Below are 17,818 nucleotides of genomic sequence, written 5' to 3' on the forward strand. Positions count from 1 at the left end.
GTTTCAAGTTTTACTTGCTGCAAGGGGAGCGACAGGGCCTCTCCCTGCTTCCAACCAATTCCAACTCGTGTCCCCTTGTAGCTTCTTTTTGTTTACTTACAGTGAAGAAAATAAGTATTTCAACATCCTGCTATATTGCTTGTTCTCCCACTTAGAAATCATGTAGGGTCTGAAATTTCCATCATAGGTGCATGTCTACTGTGAGAGAGATAATCTAAAGAGAAAAATCCAGAAATCACAATGTATAATTTTTTTTAACGATTTATTTGTGTGATACAGCTGCAAATAAGTACTTAAACAAGCTGAAAGAAAAAGAAGAAGCCTTTGTTTGCAATTACAGAGCTCAAAGGTTTCCTGTAGTTGTTCACCAAGGTTTGCACACACTGCAGAGGGATTTTGGCCCACTCCTCCACACAGATCTTCTCTAGATCAGACAGCTTTCTGGGCTGTCGCTGAGAAACACGGAGTTTAGGCTCCCTCCAAAGATATTCTATTGGGTTTAGGTCTGGAGACTGCCTAGGCCACACCAGAACCTTCATATGCTTCTCGCGGAGCCATTCCTTGGTTTTTCTGGCTGTGTGCTCCGGGTCATTGTCATGTTGAAAGACCCAGCCATGACCCATCTTCAATGCTCTGACTAAGGGAAAGAGGTTGTTCCCCCAAATCTCACAATACACGGCCGCGGTCATCCTCTTCTTCATACAGTGCAGTCGTCCTGTTCCATGTCCAGAAGAACACCCTCAAAGCATGATGCTACCACCCCCCATGCTTCACAGTTGGGATGGTGTTCTTGGGATGGAACTCATCATTCGTCTTACTCCAAACACGGTTAGTGGAATTATGACAAAAAAGTTCAATTTTGGCCTCATCTGACCACAAACCTTTCTCCCTCTGTATCATCCAAATGGTCAGTGACAAACTTCCGTGCCGTACATGATTTCAAACCATGACTTCTTAGTGTAATACCAACAGTCACCTTGGAAATTTTGGTCCCAGCTCTTTTCAGGTCATTGAGCAAGTCCTGTCATGTAGTCCTGGGCTGATTCCTCACCTTCTTAAGGATCATTGAGACCCCACAAGGTGATATCTTGCATGGGGCTCCACTCCAATTGAGATTGAACTCATTGTCTTGAAAACAGCTTCCAGTACTGGTACAGGAAGTCAACTGTCTCAGGCACCATCTTGAGGTGACGGCCCACTTCCTCGGCGTCCACCAACTGGTAGAAGACCTCCTCCATTTCTTGCAATTTCGTCTTGCGGACATTGACACTCTTTTCCTGTAAGTCACATTGACAAACAAGACACAAGGACGAGGGGGATGACGAGGCAAAAGGGATGAGGCCAGGGGTGGCTGTGTCCTCTTCTTTGACCCCTGTAACCCTTCCTCTCAGTTTGCCCTTCTTGCTCCCGACGCTTTCCTCATTTTCTACCTCAGCGCTGGAGTCCCGCTCCCCAGAGTCCCTGCCCTTAAGGCCCAAGTGCTTGGGGCAGTAGGATTTGTACTTGACTTCATCGTCCTGGGTGATGGTCATCTCCAGCTCGGAGTGGAGGCCGCAAGTCACGTGTAAGGCAATGCGGCAGTTTTTGGCGCCGCACTGGATGCAGGCTCCCATTTTTTCTTTACACAGGCAGCAGCTGAGTGCCCACCTGTTGCAGGGAATGTGCGACACATTGGTGAGGGACTCCATCTTCTCCAGTTCCCATTGCTCACCTCTAGGATCCACAAGGCCCAGCTGACATGGACCCACTTGGTTCCACTGCAGGTGGGCTTCATAGCATCGCTCTTCTTCGGGCACAACTGGCACATTGGCAGGATACCTATGGCGTATATCCGACACAACCAGCTGCTCTTTGGAAGTTTTTGTATGCTGTAACATGCCAGGTGGACGCAGATGTTGCACTTGTTGCAGAACAGCATCTTGGTGTTGTCCTCTCCCGAGGGGAACTGGCACATGTCGCACACCACGTCTTTGTCATTCTTGATGCACAGGCCCTCCTGTGTCTTGGTAGTGTGTGTCATGTTGTCACGACCACCCTCTTCAAACTCCTCAAAGGCCTGCTCCATGGCGAATTCATCCAGTGATGGAAGCGCCAACCTTGCAAACTCCTCATTGACAACCTGCAGCCAGGTGATGTCTTCCTCGTTGAGGTCGTAGCGACACATGCCCTCCGCCACTGTTCGCGCAAATTTTTTACATGTCTGAGCAAACACACTAAGGCTGTGAGCTCTCCTTTTGACCACTGTGAGCAACATCCGATATATGCGCTGTGGTCAATCAGTGTACAAGGCTTGTAATGTACAAGGCTCATTAAAAGGTTCAGATTACATTCCCATCAGAACATTTTTAAGAAAAAATTTGGGTTTTTGCAAACTTACACTGAAAATGTCAACAAACAAAATACATTGCTAACCAAACCAAGCCAACTATGAACTATAAATTTAAAATGTTGCTTCCAACTTCGTTTCATTTTTTTTAACCCACAATAATATTCCCATCTTTTTTTCTTGGTGTAAAACTGAATTATTGCTTGCAGAATATTCTTCACAATGCATGTTGAAAGTTGATTGATGCTCCAAAACAGTTTTAAGGTTGTTATGTTGGCTCCTATATTTAAAATACAGAATTAGCTTTTTATCATCTGTGCTTTCATCCTCGATCAGGCTGTGCCAAGGTGGAATTTTAACATTACACAGCATCTCATCCTGTACTTTCTACTTTGGCTTCAGACCAGACCTTTTCACTCAAAACAGAGAAAATCTCGTCCAGTTTGACCACTTTTTCTGCATTATTCACATACTCCGACATTCATTAAAGCAACAACATTTATTTTTTTTTCTTTTTTACTTTTACCATTATTATCGAGCGTAAACGTAAGCAGCATGTTTAACTCTTTGCTCGACGGGCCGTGTTTGTAATTATGAGTGTACCCCTTAATAGCAGAGGTGGCCGGGGTCAGGTAAAGTAGCAAGTAGAGTTTGTGGCCCGGTGTGGCTGAGCAGCAGCACGTTATGAGAGGCAGTGTGCTGCTGCAGTGTTTAAGGGGAAAAAAAAAAAAGAGACATCATGCTGTAGTTCACTGCGCTGGATCTGTTTTCATCTGCGCTGAGACTGTGCGACAAGTACGCAACTGCGCAGTTGTGCAGTTTAGAGGGCAACCGAGGGCCAGGGTGGCTGATGTGTGGCTCAGCTTCTTGGGCCTGACGAACATTCCATCCTTGTTTTTGTTGGTTAGCACCTGGGCTGCGGGCTCCAGGATGGACTGCGGGATTACGGGCACCCGGACACCCTTTTTCCCGCTCCTGCCTCCATGGATCTTCCAGGACGTAGTAATCCCCCGCGTTGAGCTGATACGAGTTGTGCACCTTCATGGTGGTGATCAGGTCCATCTTGAAGACCTGAGATGGTTTCTGTCTGCATCCTCTGCTGGACTGGGATGAAGTCTGGGACCACCAGGTGGAATTGCTGGCATTGCCGGACTCGTCGCTGCTGCTGGGGTGCCGACTTCTCTTCACGGCGGGGCGTCTGAGGAGTTCCAGCTTCACAACACTTGTTGATCTGTCATTGGTTGTGCACGTAGGGTCACCATCTTCACATACGAGTACCAGGTGTTGGCGTCCATTGCAGAGGTGGGATTGTCCTTGGTTCATGATGATCCATGTCCATAGATCCAGTGACGAACACGTACAGTCCCAGACTGCCCAGTGAGGAGGAGCCATGCTCTGATCAGCACCAAGACCAGCAGTCCCAACAGTGGCGCTCCTTTACCTAACATGCTCAAGCGCGGATCGGCTGAATTCTTTACCGGTTTGAGACCAGGGCAGCCTATTGCTACCCCACCCTTTGTAGCAGGACTTCCACCGCTACTCGTCGTTGGATGAAAAGGGAGCCACAGGCTTGCGTAGCAGGAGAAGACACAACCTCCACACGGAAAGGGCAGGGGGCCAAAACTGAAACCCAGAGCCTCCAAACCATGGTGCAGACATGCTCCTCAAACACCGTCCTATACTGCAAAAAGATACAATTGAAGCTATGGGTCAGGGGTGTCAAATTAATTTTGGTCACTGGCCACACTGTAATTACAGTTTTCCTCAGAGGGCCTTTATGCTCAGCCAAAATTTTTAATTAAACACCATACCCATCTTCAAGTGACATCTTTTTACATGTCAACTCTTAGCTATGCAATCTACAAGTGTCGGCCAGAGCTGCTTTCAAGATTTCTCTGATTGGTCAGATTATGAATGCTGTCATTGCAGCTACGATTGGCTCTCTCCCTCGTGCTTATTTGGTACTCTCGTGCAGCACGCAGCATCTCATGGGAGTACATACTGCATGCACCTCCATTGCACATAAAGCAAATGCACCTTACCTTGTGAAAAATGTGGCCCCTCGTGGAGAATGAGGCCCTAGACATAGTGCAGTCCAGGCGGATACAAATGAAAAAAATGTCACCTTGAAAACGCTTTGAGTGTTGCACATTCCCAAATTTTCAATCAGGGGGTCTGGTGCCATGCTCAAGTTCAGGACTATCATCACAAATGAAGGTGTAAGGACACTGGGGTTTCTACCAGTTGATATTGCACATCTATTCGTATTCAAATGGGTGACATTCAGTGAGTTGGTAAACTTTGCAGAAATAAATATAGATTAAACGTTGACACAAACCAAAAGACTGAATGGTTGGTGTGCCACCCAGTTCTGTTTTTGGGATCTTTTTATCTCATAATTTACATTTGTTGCCTCTAATAGTCCACCTTGTTTGCATTAAGTTTTCAATGGTTTGAAACTGAATAATATAAAACTGGTGGAAGGTTTTCACAATCATCTGCCTCATACCCACATAGCATTGTTGTGTATTACAGCTTTGCCATACCACATCTTGCTCAGCGATGGAATAGGCTCTTTAGGTAAGGAAAAACATAGAAATGAGAAATTGTGGTATCAGCGTGTAGATACTTTAACTAGGTCTTGGCTGGTTGAGGTTGTTAGATTGAATTTTGGTCGGGTTCTGTTGTGACTTGCTTGTTTTCCCTGATAGGAGCAGTGTTTTTTTTTTCTGTCTATTCGTTTCTCAAAACCTTATATGTACTTTTGATCTGACAGTGAGCAGCTCATCAGATGACAACAAGAAAACGAAACAGAAGGAAAAGGGAATGCCGGAACAGAACCTGAATCTAACTCTGCCCATCAAACTGGCCACGCTGCAGGTACGCATAATCATAAAACCCAAAATACATAAAAAGCAAAGAATTCTTCTTCTAAATGATGTGAGAAAGAAGAAGGCTCAAAGAAAGTCTTTAACTGCTTGTAAAATCCAAAATTATTTTGAAATGGATGTCAACATTAATGGTGTTTGAATGGTTATGAAACAGTGATACTATATCATACTGGTTGCACGGTTAAGAAGTGGTTAGCACATCTGCCTCACAGTTTTGAAGACTTGTGTTCAAATCGCGGTCTCGGCTGTGTGAAGTGTGTTTGTTCTCCCTGTGCCAAGCATGGATTTTCTCCAGGTACTCATTTCCTCATGCATCCCGAAAACGTACATGGTCGGTTATACTGAAAACTCTAAATTGCCCGTAGGTGTGAATGTCAGTGCAAATGTTTTTTTGTCTCTGTGTTCTGATATTGGAAACTGGCAACCAGTTCAGGGTGCACCCCGCCTCCTGGCCTCAGTTGCTGATAGGCTCCAGCACATCTGCGGTGGGTGAGGGTAAATGGGAGAGAAAAGTGGATGGATGGATGGATGGATGGTTGGATGGATGGATGGATGGATTGATGGAAGGATGGATGGATGGATGGATGGATGGATTGGTTTTAATGCTTTGAAATGTCTGACCATGAATCATAACCTTATCGCTTTGTTGGAATAATAATCACATTTCTGTCTCATGGCTACTTTCTTTAAACCTCATAACCTTGGGCTCTAAAGCTATACAACAAGGAGCTGGAGGCAGAGTTTGGACCATTTGACAAATGGGTCAACACATACGAGCTGTTCCGTGGGAAGGCCAGTGAAGAAGAGGATTCGACAGAGGAGAGGTTCATCGGCAAGTTTAAGGTAAAACCATTGGGACAAATCAGAAGTACGATCAGATTTGCTCTTGTCCACAATGTGAGTTTCTTTAGGGGCGATTCTGCTTGTATAAGCTCACTGAAGATGAGGAAGGGGAGCGGGAAGAAGACGATGGCCACCTCAGAGTCAATAGAGGGATTCCGCAGAACACACCAGTTGAAGTCCTTATTCGGGTTTACATCGTCTCTGTAAGTTCTGCTATGCTGTGATTTGTTATGATCAATCTCCTGATTGTCTGACTAGTGTATTCTTCATTGTGCTGTTCCTGAAGGCATCAAATCTGCACCCAGCTGACCCGGACGGAAAGGCGGACCCTTATGTCGTTATTCAGCTAGGCAAAAATGAAATTAAAGACCGTGACAACTACATCCCTAAACAGCTCAACCCTGTCTTTGGAAGGTTGCAAGTTTCCCCCTTCATAGTTTTGTTATCAAAAGTACCCCCTGGGTGATATCTTCTGTTTTCCTCCAGGTCATTTGAGATGCAGGCGACATTTCCTCAAGAATCTCTACTATCGGTGTTCATCTATGACTATGACATGGTGGGAGGGGACGACCTGATAGGAGAGACCCGGATTGACTTGGAGAACCGCTTCTACAGCCGACACAGAGCCACCTGCGGACTCCCTTCTGAGTATAGCCTGTGAGTTGTAACAATCCCATCCTACTGTTCCGGTTAGGTGCTGCTTGTCACAGTATGGGTTTGAACAGTAAAACCTTACCAAGTCTGTGGTTTTAGTGTAAGGAAAGGTTTAGAGTTAGAGGGCCAGCATTAAAAGAGGTGACAATAAACACATTTACTCATCAATATAATGCAGAGGGTCTAGCTCTACCGTTTAGATTAGGGATCACTAAGATTTTTAAAACAGGTACGTCTTGGTCATTGATTTAATGTGGTCTACTCGTTTGATACACACTTCTGAACTAATTAATTATCTCAAATTACCTGTAATTATATTAATTAATTAGAATGAAGCTAAATCTACAGTATGTGAAGACTGATCACTTCAGTGATTCTTCACAATAATCAACAATGATTGAAGAAATGTATTTCTATAAATCTCAAAGTGATTGTCAATTCTGTTTCACCTGATGAGCCCTCCAGGTGATAGGTGGTAAAAACTGAAGCGTTTTATGGTATACATATTTTGGTACCCTCCACAAACAAAAAAGTAGAGCATTCTATTTTCTCAACTCAAACTGAACAACTTGATGACTGGATGGCTTTTCCTGCAGCTGCTTTTTACGTCACCACGTGATTCATAATTGTCACATTTGTGAGTGACTTTGTACAGTAGATATTCAAAATGAAAGCCAACAATGTACGACTGTCGGGCTCAATCTGTCTATTATTATGCAGCGAGTCCATATATGACATTCTGATATCAGTATGACTATTCTCGAAGAGCAAAAAGGGTGTTCAATCAAAGTTGACAACATCCCACATCCCGTCTGTACTTGCTGATTGTGTGCCCTAGTGATGGTTATAATGCATGGAGAGACTGTCTGAAGCCATCTGAGCTGCTGGCAAAACTCTGCAGGGAAAATGACGTGGATGGTCCTCACTTCAGGCCAGGACGTATCACCGTGGGCAACAAAGTCTTCACCGGCAAGACGCTCTTTATGCATGAAGGTGGACACTGCAGTTCCTGGTATTGAGTATGATTCCAACTCCCAATGATGATCCTCATGTGTGCATACATACCAGACGACGAACCGATAGAATCCTACGAGCACTTGTCTCTGAAGATTCTGCATCGTTGGGCTGAGATCCAGGACATCGGGTGCAAACTGGTACCAGAACACATCGAGACCAGGACGCTGTTTCACAAAGCTAGGCCTGGAATGGAACAGGTATGAGTGAGTATCTAAACATCTGTGGTATCAAAGTATCACCCAAAATAATAATAACTTTGTACATCATGAAAAAAAACAGGAAAAAAAGTAAATCCAACGAAAAGATGCTAAAACTGGGGTTAAGTGGTGCCGCTTACCTGCTGCAATCTGAACTAACTGGAGGTGAGAGAGTGATTTCTGATTAAAACCGGAGAGGAGTGAATAGCAATAGTCTCGACTGGAGAAAATGAGTGCATGAATTCACAGACGACTTTAGTGATGATTGGTTTTATTTTGCTATTGTACATACATATATGGAAGAAGCATGACGGGACGACTTTATTGATCAAGCTCGTGAAGGTCAAATCTGAATCAAAATTGACCCAGAGGTTACTGCTTGTGTGAGTGATATTTTCTTGGGGGGAAAATAAACAAAGTTGGATTTAATGATGTTGGTGGAGTTCTGCATGTTGAAGAGAATGATTTCAGATTTTGAGTTATACAGTAGAAGATTTTGTGCTATCCCGTAACTGGTGTCAGTGAGGCTTTTTTTTAAGCGAGGCTTCAAGTGCCCTCTAGTCTCAAGGAAGGTATATATGTGTGTTGTCTACATGGCAGTGAAAAGAGTGCAGTGCTGGATTAGCAATGATTGTTTTTGGTGACGGCTAATGTTCGTTCTAAAAGGTAGTCGTGAAACCAACCCAGTCCAGTGTCCCTGATCCCCATTGTCCCACAATGTATTTGTCACAATTGACTCTCTGTTGTCGTCATGTACGTCATACTCGAGCAGTCCCAACTACTGGAGACTAATTCCTTACACATTTCCGACATACTTGGCAAATACGTTTGATTCTGAAAGAGGTTGGAGGACTATGTTTAAAAGCAGAGGGGCAACACTGTATGCTATATAACTATTAATAATAGATAAAATGGTGAAGCCAACAGTGTTAAAACCCTCTAAGAAATTTAGTGGGGATGGAGTCTATACTGGAAGAAGTAGGTTTCATTTGTAGGACCAACTGTAATAAAAGGGGAAGGAACACTGGCTCAAAATGATGAAAATGGCAACGAATGGCCCCATTTATGTTAATTATACTGTCTGGGGAGGTGATGCATACTCTGCCTGATGTCCCTAACTTGAAGTTTTCTCTTTCTCAAATCTGCACTGAAGGCGGCACAAGGCCTGTTTTTTTTAATGTATTTCATTGCATAAATATGGATTTACATGGCTTGTGTGGGTGCATGCGCAGGGTCAGGTTCAGATGTGGGTGGACATGTTCCCAATGGACCTGCCTCATCCTGGACCCGCAGTGGATATTTCCCCTCGCAAACCCAAAGGGTGAGGCGAGCATGTTTAACCGCACCAGAAGGGAAAGCGTCCCATTTTTTTGGGAGAGGATGTCAACGTTGAGCATTTGGTTGCAGGTATGAACTGCGTGTTATCATCTGGAACACGGAGGATGTCATTCTGGAGGACAGCAACTTCCTGACGGGTCAAAAATCGAGTGATATTTACATCAAAGGGTAATGTTTATAATATTGTTATCCTTTCATGTAAGCACGCCACTACAATAATCCACTCAACTGATCTGTAGCTGGCTGAAAGGTTTGGAGGATGACCGGCAGGAGACTGACGTCCACTACAACTCTTTGACAGGGGAAGGCAACTTCAACTGGCGCTTTGTTTTCCCTTTCAGCTACTTACCAGCGGAAAAGGTAATGCTAGCAGCTGTTTGAAAGCCTTGCTGGCATTTTTCACCTTTTTTTCAGCTTCTGTTGTGTGTAAATGGCACTGAAAAATATTGGTCCAAATCACAAGTTAGCAGAAACCCCCAGATGGACACACATACCAATACTGTGTTCCGTATAACTAGGAATTTTCTTTATTTGTCCATTTTCCTAAATGGTCCATATGATTTACGGTGAAAAAATCAATTCTTAATTTTATGCTTTTGTATGTGTGCACAACAGTATTGCAAATAGTGTATCAATTTATTATGCACAACAAAAACTGTTTAGCTTCTGTCAATGCAAACAGAATGCTTAGGTTATGGTGACCAGATATCCAGCGGAACATTAAAAGTTTCCTCCTTGATCAGTTCACATTTTTTTCTAGGGTTGTAGCAAATTTGAATCAACATTTTATGGATTAAAAAAACACTACTACTTCTCACACAGTATCTACTGTTTCAATGACATATGGAATACATTGAATACAGCTGGTAAAGCTTGGCCTCACTGTTCTGATGTCCCCGGTTCAATCCTGGACCCGCCTGTGTCGAGTTTGCATGTTCCTCCCGTGCCTGTGTGGATTTCCTCCTGGCACTCCAGTTTCCTCCCACATCCCCAAAACATGCAACATTAATTGGACACTCTAAATTGCCACTTGGTGTGATTGTGAGTGCGGCTGTTTGTCTCTATGTGCCCTGCGATTGGCTGTCAACCAGTTCAGGGTGTACCCTGCCTCCTGCCCGTTGACAGCTGGGATAGGCTCCAGCACTCCCCGCGACCCTCGTGAGGATAAGTGGCAAAAAAAAAATGGATGGATGGTTGGATGGATGGATGGATGGATGGATGATGGATGGATGGATGGATGGATGATGGATGGATGGATGGACAAATCAGTTGCATTTCATAGTATTTTTTTCATACCATGTGTAAAAACACTTACTGTACATGAGTGTATTATAATTGTTGCCAATTTTGTTTTTGATCGGACTTCTTCAGTGTAAAGTTGGAGTCTTCAGTATCGTAAGCCGTTTGAGTGTACACTATCCTACTCGTGCACCAAATGGTTCATTGGACTATTATATTCTATGGGCTATATTTTTCTGTTCGTGAGTGAGTCTGTATGTTACACATCTAGCTAGAGCCTTTTCCATTTAAGCCAATTCTGCCAAATTGAAGTCTAACACCCCCGCCGTGCACACCTGACCTATTTAGGCGTAACAACTTAAGAGGACTGAGACTCACTAAAGTCTGCAGGTGGGTAGAATTCCTGGAATGTGAATTTTTCCCGAGACAAGGGATTGGTATTGAAATCCAGTTGGGAAATAAATTGCGAAATGAACCCTCGTACAGCTATACAGAAGTTGGCGTCTTTTCAGTGGGATGTAGGCACCACTCATCAAACAAGCTAGAGTGGTGCCTTGGTTCTCAACCACAATCCCTTCCAGAAAACTAATTGAAAAGTGAAACGTTCGAAAACTGAAGTGCTTTTTCCCATTACAATGAATGGAAAGTGAAATAATGTGTTCCAAACCTAAAAAAAGCGTTTTAAGCTTTTCCTGATAATAAACTGCATAGTAAAAATACATGTATATTTTAAATACTTTATATAATTAAGTCATTTCAGAAATATATTTATTTTTTGCTTAAAATGTATGCTTTAGTAGTAGAGTATGCGAGGCTGAGAGGGCATTGCCGTATCTTTAGTGACTCAGCCCCCAGCCTTGTAAACCTTTTTTTATTCACAAAAGTGCAGAATAACTTTAAACAAGCAATAATGGGGGGGGGGGGCAGACAAATTGTTTTTTATTTGCACAGAAAGTAACATACAAAAATTTTAACTTGCAACTAGAGGTTGGGTTGATGGAAAAAAAAAACAATGCAAAACAATCAACTGTTTCAAATGTCTTCAGAGGGGTGACTTGCCCCTTTTTCACAAAGAACAAATCTAATGTAGACTGTTTCTGCCATCTTTTGAGCACCTTCCTGAAGTGACTCATAACAACGCCATTGAAATTTTGCAGTGCTCCGCAACATTCTGCTTTGTTAGGGTGACATTATGGCTGTCGTTCCATTTAGCGCAGATAGCTTTTATATCGGCACTTGAGACATCCTTCCTGCCTTCACCCTCATCAGACGACATCTCCTCCTCCAACGTCTTCTTCTGCTCCTCCTGAAGGTGCAGGAGTTCCTCAGTAGTGAGCTCGACACGATGCTTCTCCAGCAGGTCCTCAACATCATCGGTCTCCATCTCCAAACCGAGATTTTAGCCCATTGTCACCATTTCATGGATGAGTTGACAATCCTGTGGAGACCCCATGTTGCCAAAGTAGCTGTTAAAAGCCCTGCAAGACCTTCAAAGACGCTTAGCTTGAGTGTCACTCGTCACCTCGAATCACCTTTGGATCATACATTTTGTATACTTTGTATGTATATATACAAAATGTTTTATTTTGTATGTTTATATTGTGAAATTGATGACTTGCTGGCCCATGGGTGAATCAAGGGCGTCGTGTGAGGAGGAAGAAACTTGACTTTGATGAAGTCAAAATTCATCAGTTAAGTCGTCCTCCAAACCTGGAGGGTGGGCAGGCGCATTGTCCATCAGCAGAAGGCAGCGTAAGGACAAGTTTTCCTCCTCCAAAGAGGCCTTCACGGTCAGGGCAAACACCTCATGCACCCACTCGGTACAAAATTGCCAGGTCAGCCAAGCCTTGGAGTTGGACCTCTTGTTCTGCTTGAATGCACAGGGATTCTCAGAATGGTACACTAGCAGCAACTTGATCTTGCAGTCACCGCTAGCATTACTACATAAAAGAAGGAGTGTATCCCACTTCTTTTGTGGAATTTTTCAAACCATCTTTGACTTGCTTTGAATTCAAAGCCCTCAGGAACTAGACTAGGGTCTTTTCTTTTTAAATCTGTACACAGATTTCTAGCTTGGCGCAAATCCCTTCCTCGCCAACACTATCCGCAGCTAACTGCTGCTCGTTTACGAAAATAAGAAGCAACTTTTCGACTTCCTCCATCATTTGTGGCCTCTGCTTGGTCAACACGGTTGCTTCTTTAGCAACATCACTTGCTTTGAGGGCATCTTTGTCTTTCAGAATGGTGGTGATTGTCGATTTCGCCATCCCATACTTCTTCAATAGCTCAGAAACACGCACACCAGATTTGTCAAATCCTTCCTGAAGTCGAGAGTTTTACGCACCACTTTCCTTTTTTCAGCACCAGCAGTTCCACTTGCCTTCTTTGGAGCCATGATTGGCTTATTATTGGTCAATTGACAGAAAAAAAAGTCACTACAGGGACACGTCCGCGTGCAGAGGAGTGTGTGGGTCAAGTGGTTCCGTTGCGCACGGTCGCGTGCTTTACGTCTTTTCCATTTTTTCGGGGGTTCATTCGAATTCACAAAAACAAATCATCGTGGGTCAGCTGTTCGGGGCATTCAAATACCGATTTTTGTTTGAAAACCAAAGCAAAACAATCTTGAAATTTTTGTTCGAAAACGGAGACATTCGAAAACCGAGGTACCACTGTATTGGAAGGTGTGCGTGTTTTTGTCTTCTCCTGCTATACCTACTCTAATGAATACATACAGTACTATACTGTACAGGGTCAGGCAAAATGATCTAACATTTGTAGGTTAAACAAAAAGCAATGTGTCAGATCATTTTGCTTGACCCTGTAGATTTAATCCACAAATGGAAGGCCATCAATAAAGGAGGTGGCCAGCTGTTGATCAGCGCAGCCCAGCAACACGCTGTAGGTCATCCATTCATCCATTTTTTACACCACCTATCTTGGTGAGGGTTGCCAAGTGCTGGAGCCCATCTCAGCTGACTTTGAGCAAAAGGTGGAGTACACCCTGAACTGCCCACCAGTCAGTCACAGGGCCACTGGCTTCTCCTTTAAACAGATTTCACGACCGTCGATGCAATCAATTGTGAACAAAGTTATTTCAAATCCAACACACCTTCGCACCATTAAAATATGAGTGCTGTATGTTTTTGATAGGAGACGACTGGTTAGCACATCTGCCTCACAGTTCAGAAAGACCCAAGTTCAAATCCAGCCTCACCTCTGGATTGCGTGGCCTCCCTGTGCCCGCATGATTCCCTCCCACAGGCCAGATATATTTTGTCAGGGGCCAGATTGTGGTTACGGTTTCTCTCTGAGGGCCGTTATACAGATCTTTAATTGCCTCATCCTACTAACACACGAGTAGTTTTGGAATCAGAAATCAAGTCTGGTTGGTTTTTCAACCATTGTTCATGTTTGGTCACACACAAATGCTTATAATATCTCAATGCTATAATTTGATACATTAACACTTATATTTTTTTTAAACAGATTTTCACAAGAATTATGGAAGTTGACACAGATGATTTGCCTTCATGGGCCACATAAAATCACTTGGCAGGCCAGCTCTGGCCCTCAGGCCAATCCTGTGATATCGGAGAATATATTTCAAAGAGTATACTAGTTGATGTATATTAAGTCGAAGCCTTGAATTTGATTACATGCAGGATCAAATTTGATTGAGACTCAACATTTTTGCCAAGGAGATTTTAAATTGTCTTGTATTTTTCTTGTTATACTGTAGGTAGTGGTGGTGAAGAAGCGAGACAGCATTTTCTCCCTGGACAAAACCGAACAGAAGTTGCCCTCCATCCTCATTCTTCAGGTGTGGGACTTTGAGACGCTCTCCTCCGACGACTTCCTCGGTATGTCACAGCATCTCACCATAACTCCAAATTCTCATCTTTTAACCTGCGTTTACACGCACGTGCTCAGGTACAGTGGAATTAGACCTCCACGGTTTCCCTCGTGGAGCAAAGACTGCAAAATCGTGCAAGCTGGACGTCTTCACAGACATGACGGAGAGGATCTCCATCTTCCAGCAGAAGAGGTCCAGAGGATGGTGGCCCTTCAGCAAGTCTGGAGAGCTGACGGTATGTTGACCTTGCCATGGTGGAACTTGAGGAGTCCCCTGAAGGACCAAGAACCAAGCTTGACAAACCTTAAAGGGTGAGTAAATTTGTTGACAGATGCCATCAATGTACTCCACAGGGGAAAGTGGAGGCGGAGTTCCACCTTGTGACAGCTGAAGAGGGTGAGAAAAACCCAGTGGGCCGAGCACGCAAGGAACCGGATCCGCTGCCCAAACCCAAGTAAGACTGATCCATCAGTCAGAATCTTGTAGTTCCTGTTGTTTACCTATCATGCATGCATAACAATAAAACCCCTATTGATAGTTGTTTTTCTTGGAGTGGGGGCAAACATTCTCTCATTTTAATGTGATGCCTGCAACACATTAAAAAAATAAAAAAGATGGGGCAGGGCATCAAAAATATTCAGGAATGTTAAAAAAAAACAAAAAAAACACCCATGAGGAAGATTCCACGTGAACATGTTAACTGGAAACGGGAGTGTCAGGATTAAGTCTAAAAGGAGCTTCCCAAGAAAGCCCTGGTTCTTCACAAGGAAGAATGGGACAAACTTCATCACTGTGTGATGAAATATTTCAACAGTTTTATATTTCTCAATGTGTAATTGCAAGGAATTTAAAGATTTGATTATCTACAGTCCATCATATAAAATGATCCAGAGAATCTGGACAAATCTCTTCATGTATAAGGCACGTTGGCACTTGGACTCAGGAACACTTCATTGTTACATAAACAAATGCAAATTAAAACTACAATGCGTAGCAAAAGCAGCATGTCAAAACACCTACAAATGCTACTTGGCTTCTCTGGGCTCACGTGACTGACGCAAATTGTGTCATGTACCATGGGTCAAAGAGGAACTGTACTACAGCGTAGTGGCCTGCCAGCACTCTCCCTTTGACAGTGTGAGGAGCATTACAAACTGCAAAATACGACAATGAAGACCCTGGACTGATGAGCAACTAAAATTGTACATCAAACAAGAATGGGGGAGAATTCCACCAACACAGCTTCAACAATTGCTGCACTTATTGAATGTAGTTAATTAAGAGTTCATTTAACAGTAGTTTACATATTGCAGGCATCAAAATGGAAAGAATATTAGCTTGAAGATGATCTTCCTTGTGTAGTGTATTCAATCAAATATAGGTTGAGAAGTACTTGCAAATAGTTCTATTTACATTTTCCACAAGGTTCCATCTTCATCGGAATTGAGAGTTTTGAAATGGGGTGACATACAAATTAAAAAGATAGTAGCAGCACAGATTTGGTATGAGACAGTAAAGAAACATTAAGAATACACGGCAAAGAATTGTCCTACATTCCATGTGTGCTCTGCTCTCCAGCCGTCCCGACACTTCCTTCTCGTGGTTCGTCAACCCATTCAAGTGTTTTTTCCACCTGGCGTGGAGGAACTACAAGAAGTACATCATCATCGCTCTGGTGCTACTTGTCACAGCACTCTTCCTGGTCCTGTTGCTCTACACGCTACCGGGCGCCATTTCCCAAAAGATAGTCAATGGATAATACAGTAGAAGCATACAAACCTATAAACGTATCATTTCATCATCAGCAGCATTCATGACATTTACATTCATTTTTAATTAGGATCCACCTATTTGTCTGTAACCCACATAGGGTGTACATAATTCAAGGCTAACTAGGGTTAGTGTAATAGAATTGTAATAGACAGACTGCTTCTATTTCTTCACAACAATCAGACATCACCCCGGTTCAAATGCCAGTTTTTTTTTTGTTAATGTATTGGGAGCAAGATCAATTATTTCAAAACATTCTTTTTACACCTATGACCTGTACAACTCAAGTGTTTCAAGAGGGGAATTGAAAATAAATTGCTGAAATAATGGTGGTTGCACAAGTCTGCAGACTGTCATAACTTGGGATGATAGCTCCATTCAGTTTAATTTTCCACATTCAAACTCATCAACTATATTTAGTCTTTTTTTTTTAATGTGACAGGAAGACGGGTGTGAATTTCTGAAGTACAGCAGTTAGACTGGTTTATTATTATTGTTAGAATCATGATTTAGTAATGGTGGGATAACCCTGTCATGGTCATTTCTATCATGTGTGAACATTAAAATTATAAAGTTCTTTGACTAGTCATTACTGACTATAACTTCATATTTATGTAATTTTAAAAAAAAAATTTCTTGCACATACCACATTTTAATCAGATCAAATCAACAGTACAAATACGCAGTTTGAACACAGGAAGGGTAGTTAATGGTACATTTAGTGTTAAAAAGGTTTTACAGTAGCTGTGTGCATCTGACTATAGCAGAACAAATTGAGGTTCTTTCTTGATGCACTACAGAGACAAATTGAAGAAAATAGGTATGTCATTAACAGGGATGGGCATAAAAAACATTTTAATCAATTTATTGATGGGTATTTGTTCAATTGTGTAGTCAGTAAACCATGGACAATAAATGTCTCATTGAGCTAGTGTGCACCATATTGGATGTTGCAGACCGGTCCCCATACACGAATGAAGGAAAATGCACCCAACATCACTAAGGGGCTTTTACAGTGCAGAAAGTTTAATTCACATTCACCAACCTAAAGATACGTTTGCTGTAAACAGATCAACACCAAAGACAAAATGGGCCAAATCCGTGCGAGTCTAAAACCATCACTTTTCAAGGAAACGCCCAAAAAAACATGATTGGTTGAGTTGTTGGCATTGCATTGTAAGAGAGCAAATAATTTTAAACACTTTAGATTGGTTAATAATTTATTTAGGAAAAAAGACCCATGTGGGGACTGAGCAATACTGTTTTTTTTTTTTTTGGGGGTGGAGTGACCAAATTTGGACATTAGAAGTTTTAACCTGACAGTGACAATACATGACTGATGATTATATTTATTTTATTTACTCGTGTTTAGGAGATGTTTATGTATTGGGGAGCACAGTGATTCAGATGGTAAAAGCGTTGGCCTCAGTTTTGAGGACCCTGGTTCAATTCCGGCCTCACCAGTGTGGAGTTTGCATGTTCTCCCTGTGTCTGCGTGGGTTTCCTCCGATAATTCCAATATGCAACATTAATTGGACACTCTAAATTGCTGCCAGGTGTGATTGTGAGTGTGACTGTTTGTCTCTATGTGCCCTGTGATTGGCTGGCGACCAGTTCAGGGTGTACCCTGCCTCCTGCCCGTTGACAGCTGGGATAGGCTCTAGCACTCCCCACGACTCTCGTGAGGATA

General features: G+C 42.9%; 1 protein-coding gene and 1 pseudogene across 1 annotated transcript in view; one reads left to right on the top strand and one right to left on the bottom strand.

Moving 5' to 3' along the window:
• fer1l6 (fer-1 like family member 6) overlaps nucleotides 1–17,262 on the top strand; it is a 45,662-nt gene extending 28,400 nt beyond the window's left edge. The window contains exons 30-44 of the mRNA XM_061841156.1: nucleotides 4,862–4,906; nucleotides 5,103–5,206; nucleotides 5,932–6,060; nucleotides 6,129–6,263; nucleotides 6,347–6,474; nucleotides 6,547–6,717; nucleotides 7,553–7,707; nucleotides 7,783–7,928; nucleotides 9,161–9,249; nucleotides 9,336–9,434; nucleotides 9,506–9,626; nucleotides 14,245–14,365; nucleotides 14,436–14,593; nucleotides 14,712–14,812; nucleotides 15,937–17,262. Coding sequence (XP_061697140.1) covers nucleotides 4,862–4,906; nucleotides 5,103–5,206; nucleotides 5,932–6,060; nucleotides 6,129–6,263; nucleotides 6,347–6,474; nucleotides 6,547–6,717; nucleotides 7,553–7,707; nucleotides 7,783–7,928; nucleotides 9,161–9,249; nucleotides 9,336–9,434; nucleotides 9,506–9,626; nucleotides 14,245–14,365; nucleotides 14,436–14,593; nucleotides 14,712–14,812; nucleotides 15,937–16,117 — 1,883 coding nt within the window. The 3' untranslated portion in view covers nucleotides 16,118–17,262. The remainder of the gene's footprint in view (nucleotides 1–4,861; nucleotides 4,907–5,102; nucleotides 5,207–5,931; nucleotides 6,061–6,128; nucleotides 6,264–6,346; nucleotides 6,475–6,546; nucleotides 6,718–7,552; nucleotides 7,708–7,782; nucleotides 7,929–9,160; nucleotides 9,250–9,335; nucleotides 9,435–9,505; nucleotides 9,627–14,244; nucleotides 14,366–14,435; nucleotides 14,594–14,711; nucleotides 14,813–15,936) is intronic.
• On the bottom strand, nucleotides 1,109–3,649 carry LOC133511973 (protein Jade-1-like; annotated as a pseudogene).
• Nucleotides 17,263–17,818: the final 556 nt, after the last annotated feature.

The sequence above is a fragment of the Syngnathoides biaculeatus genome, chromosome 14 (assembly GCF_019802595.1).
Source record: "Syngnathoides biaculeatus isolate LvHL_M chromosome 14, ASM1980259v1, whole genome shotgun sequence".
Lineage (NCBI taxonomy): Eukaryota > Metazoa > Chordata > Actinopteri > Syngnathiformes > Syngnathidae > Syngnathoides > Syngnathoides biaculeatus.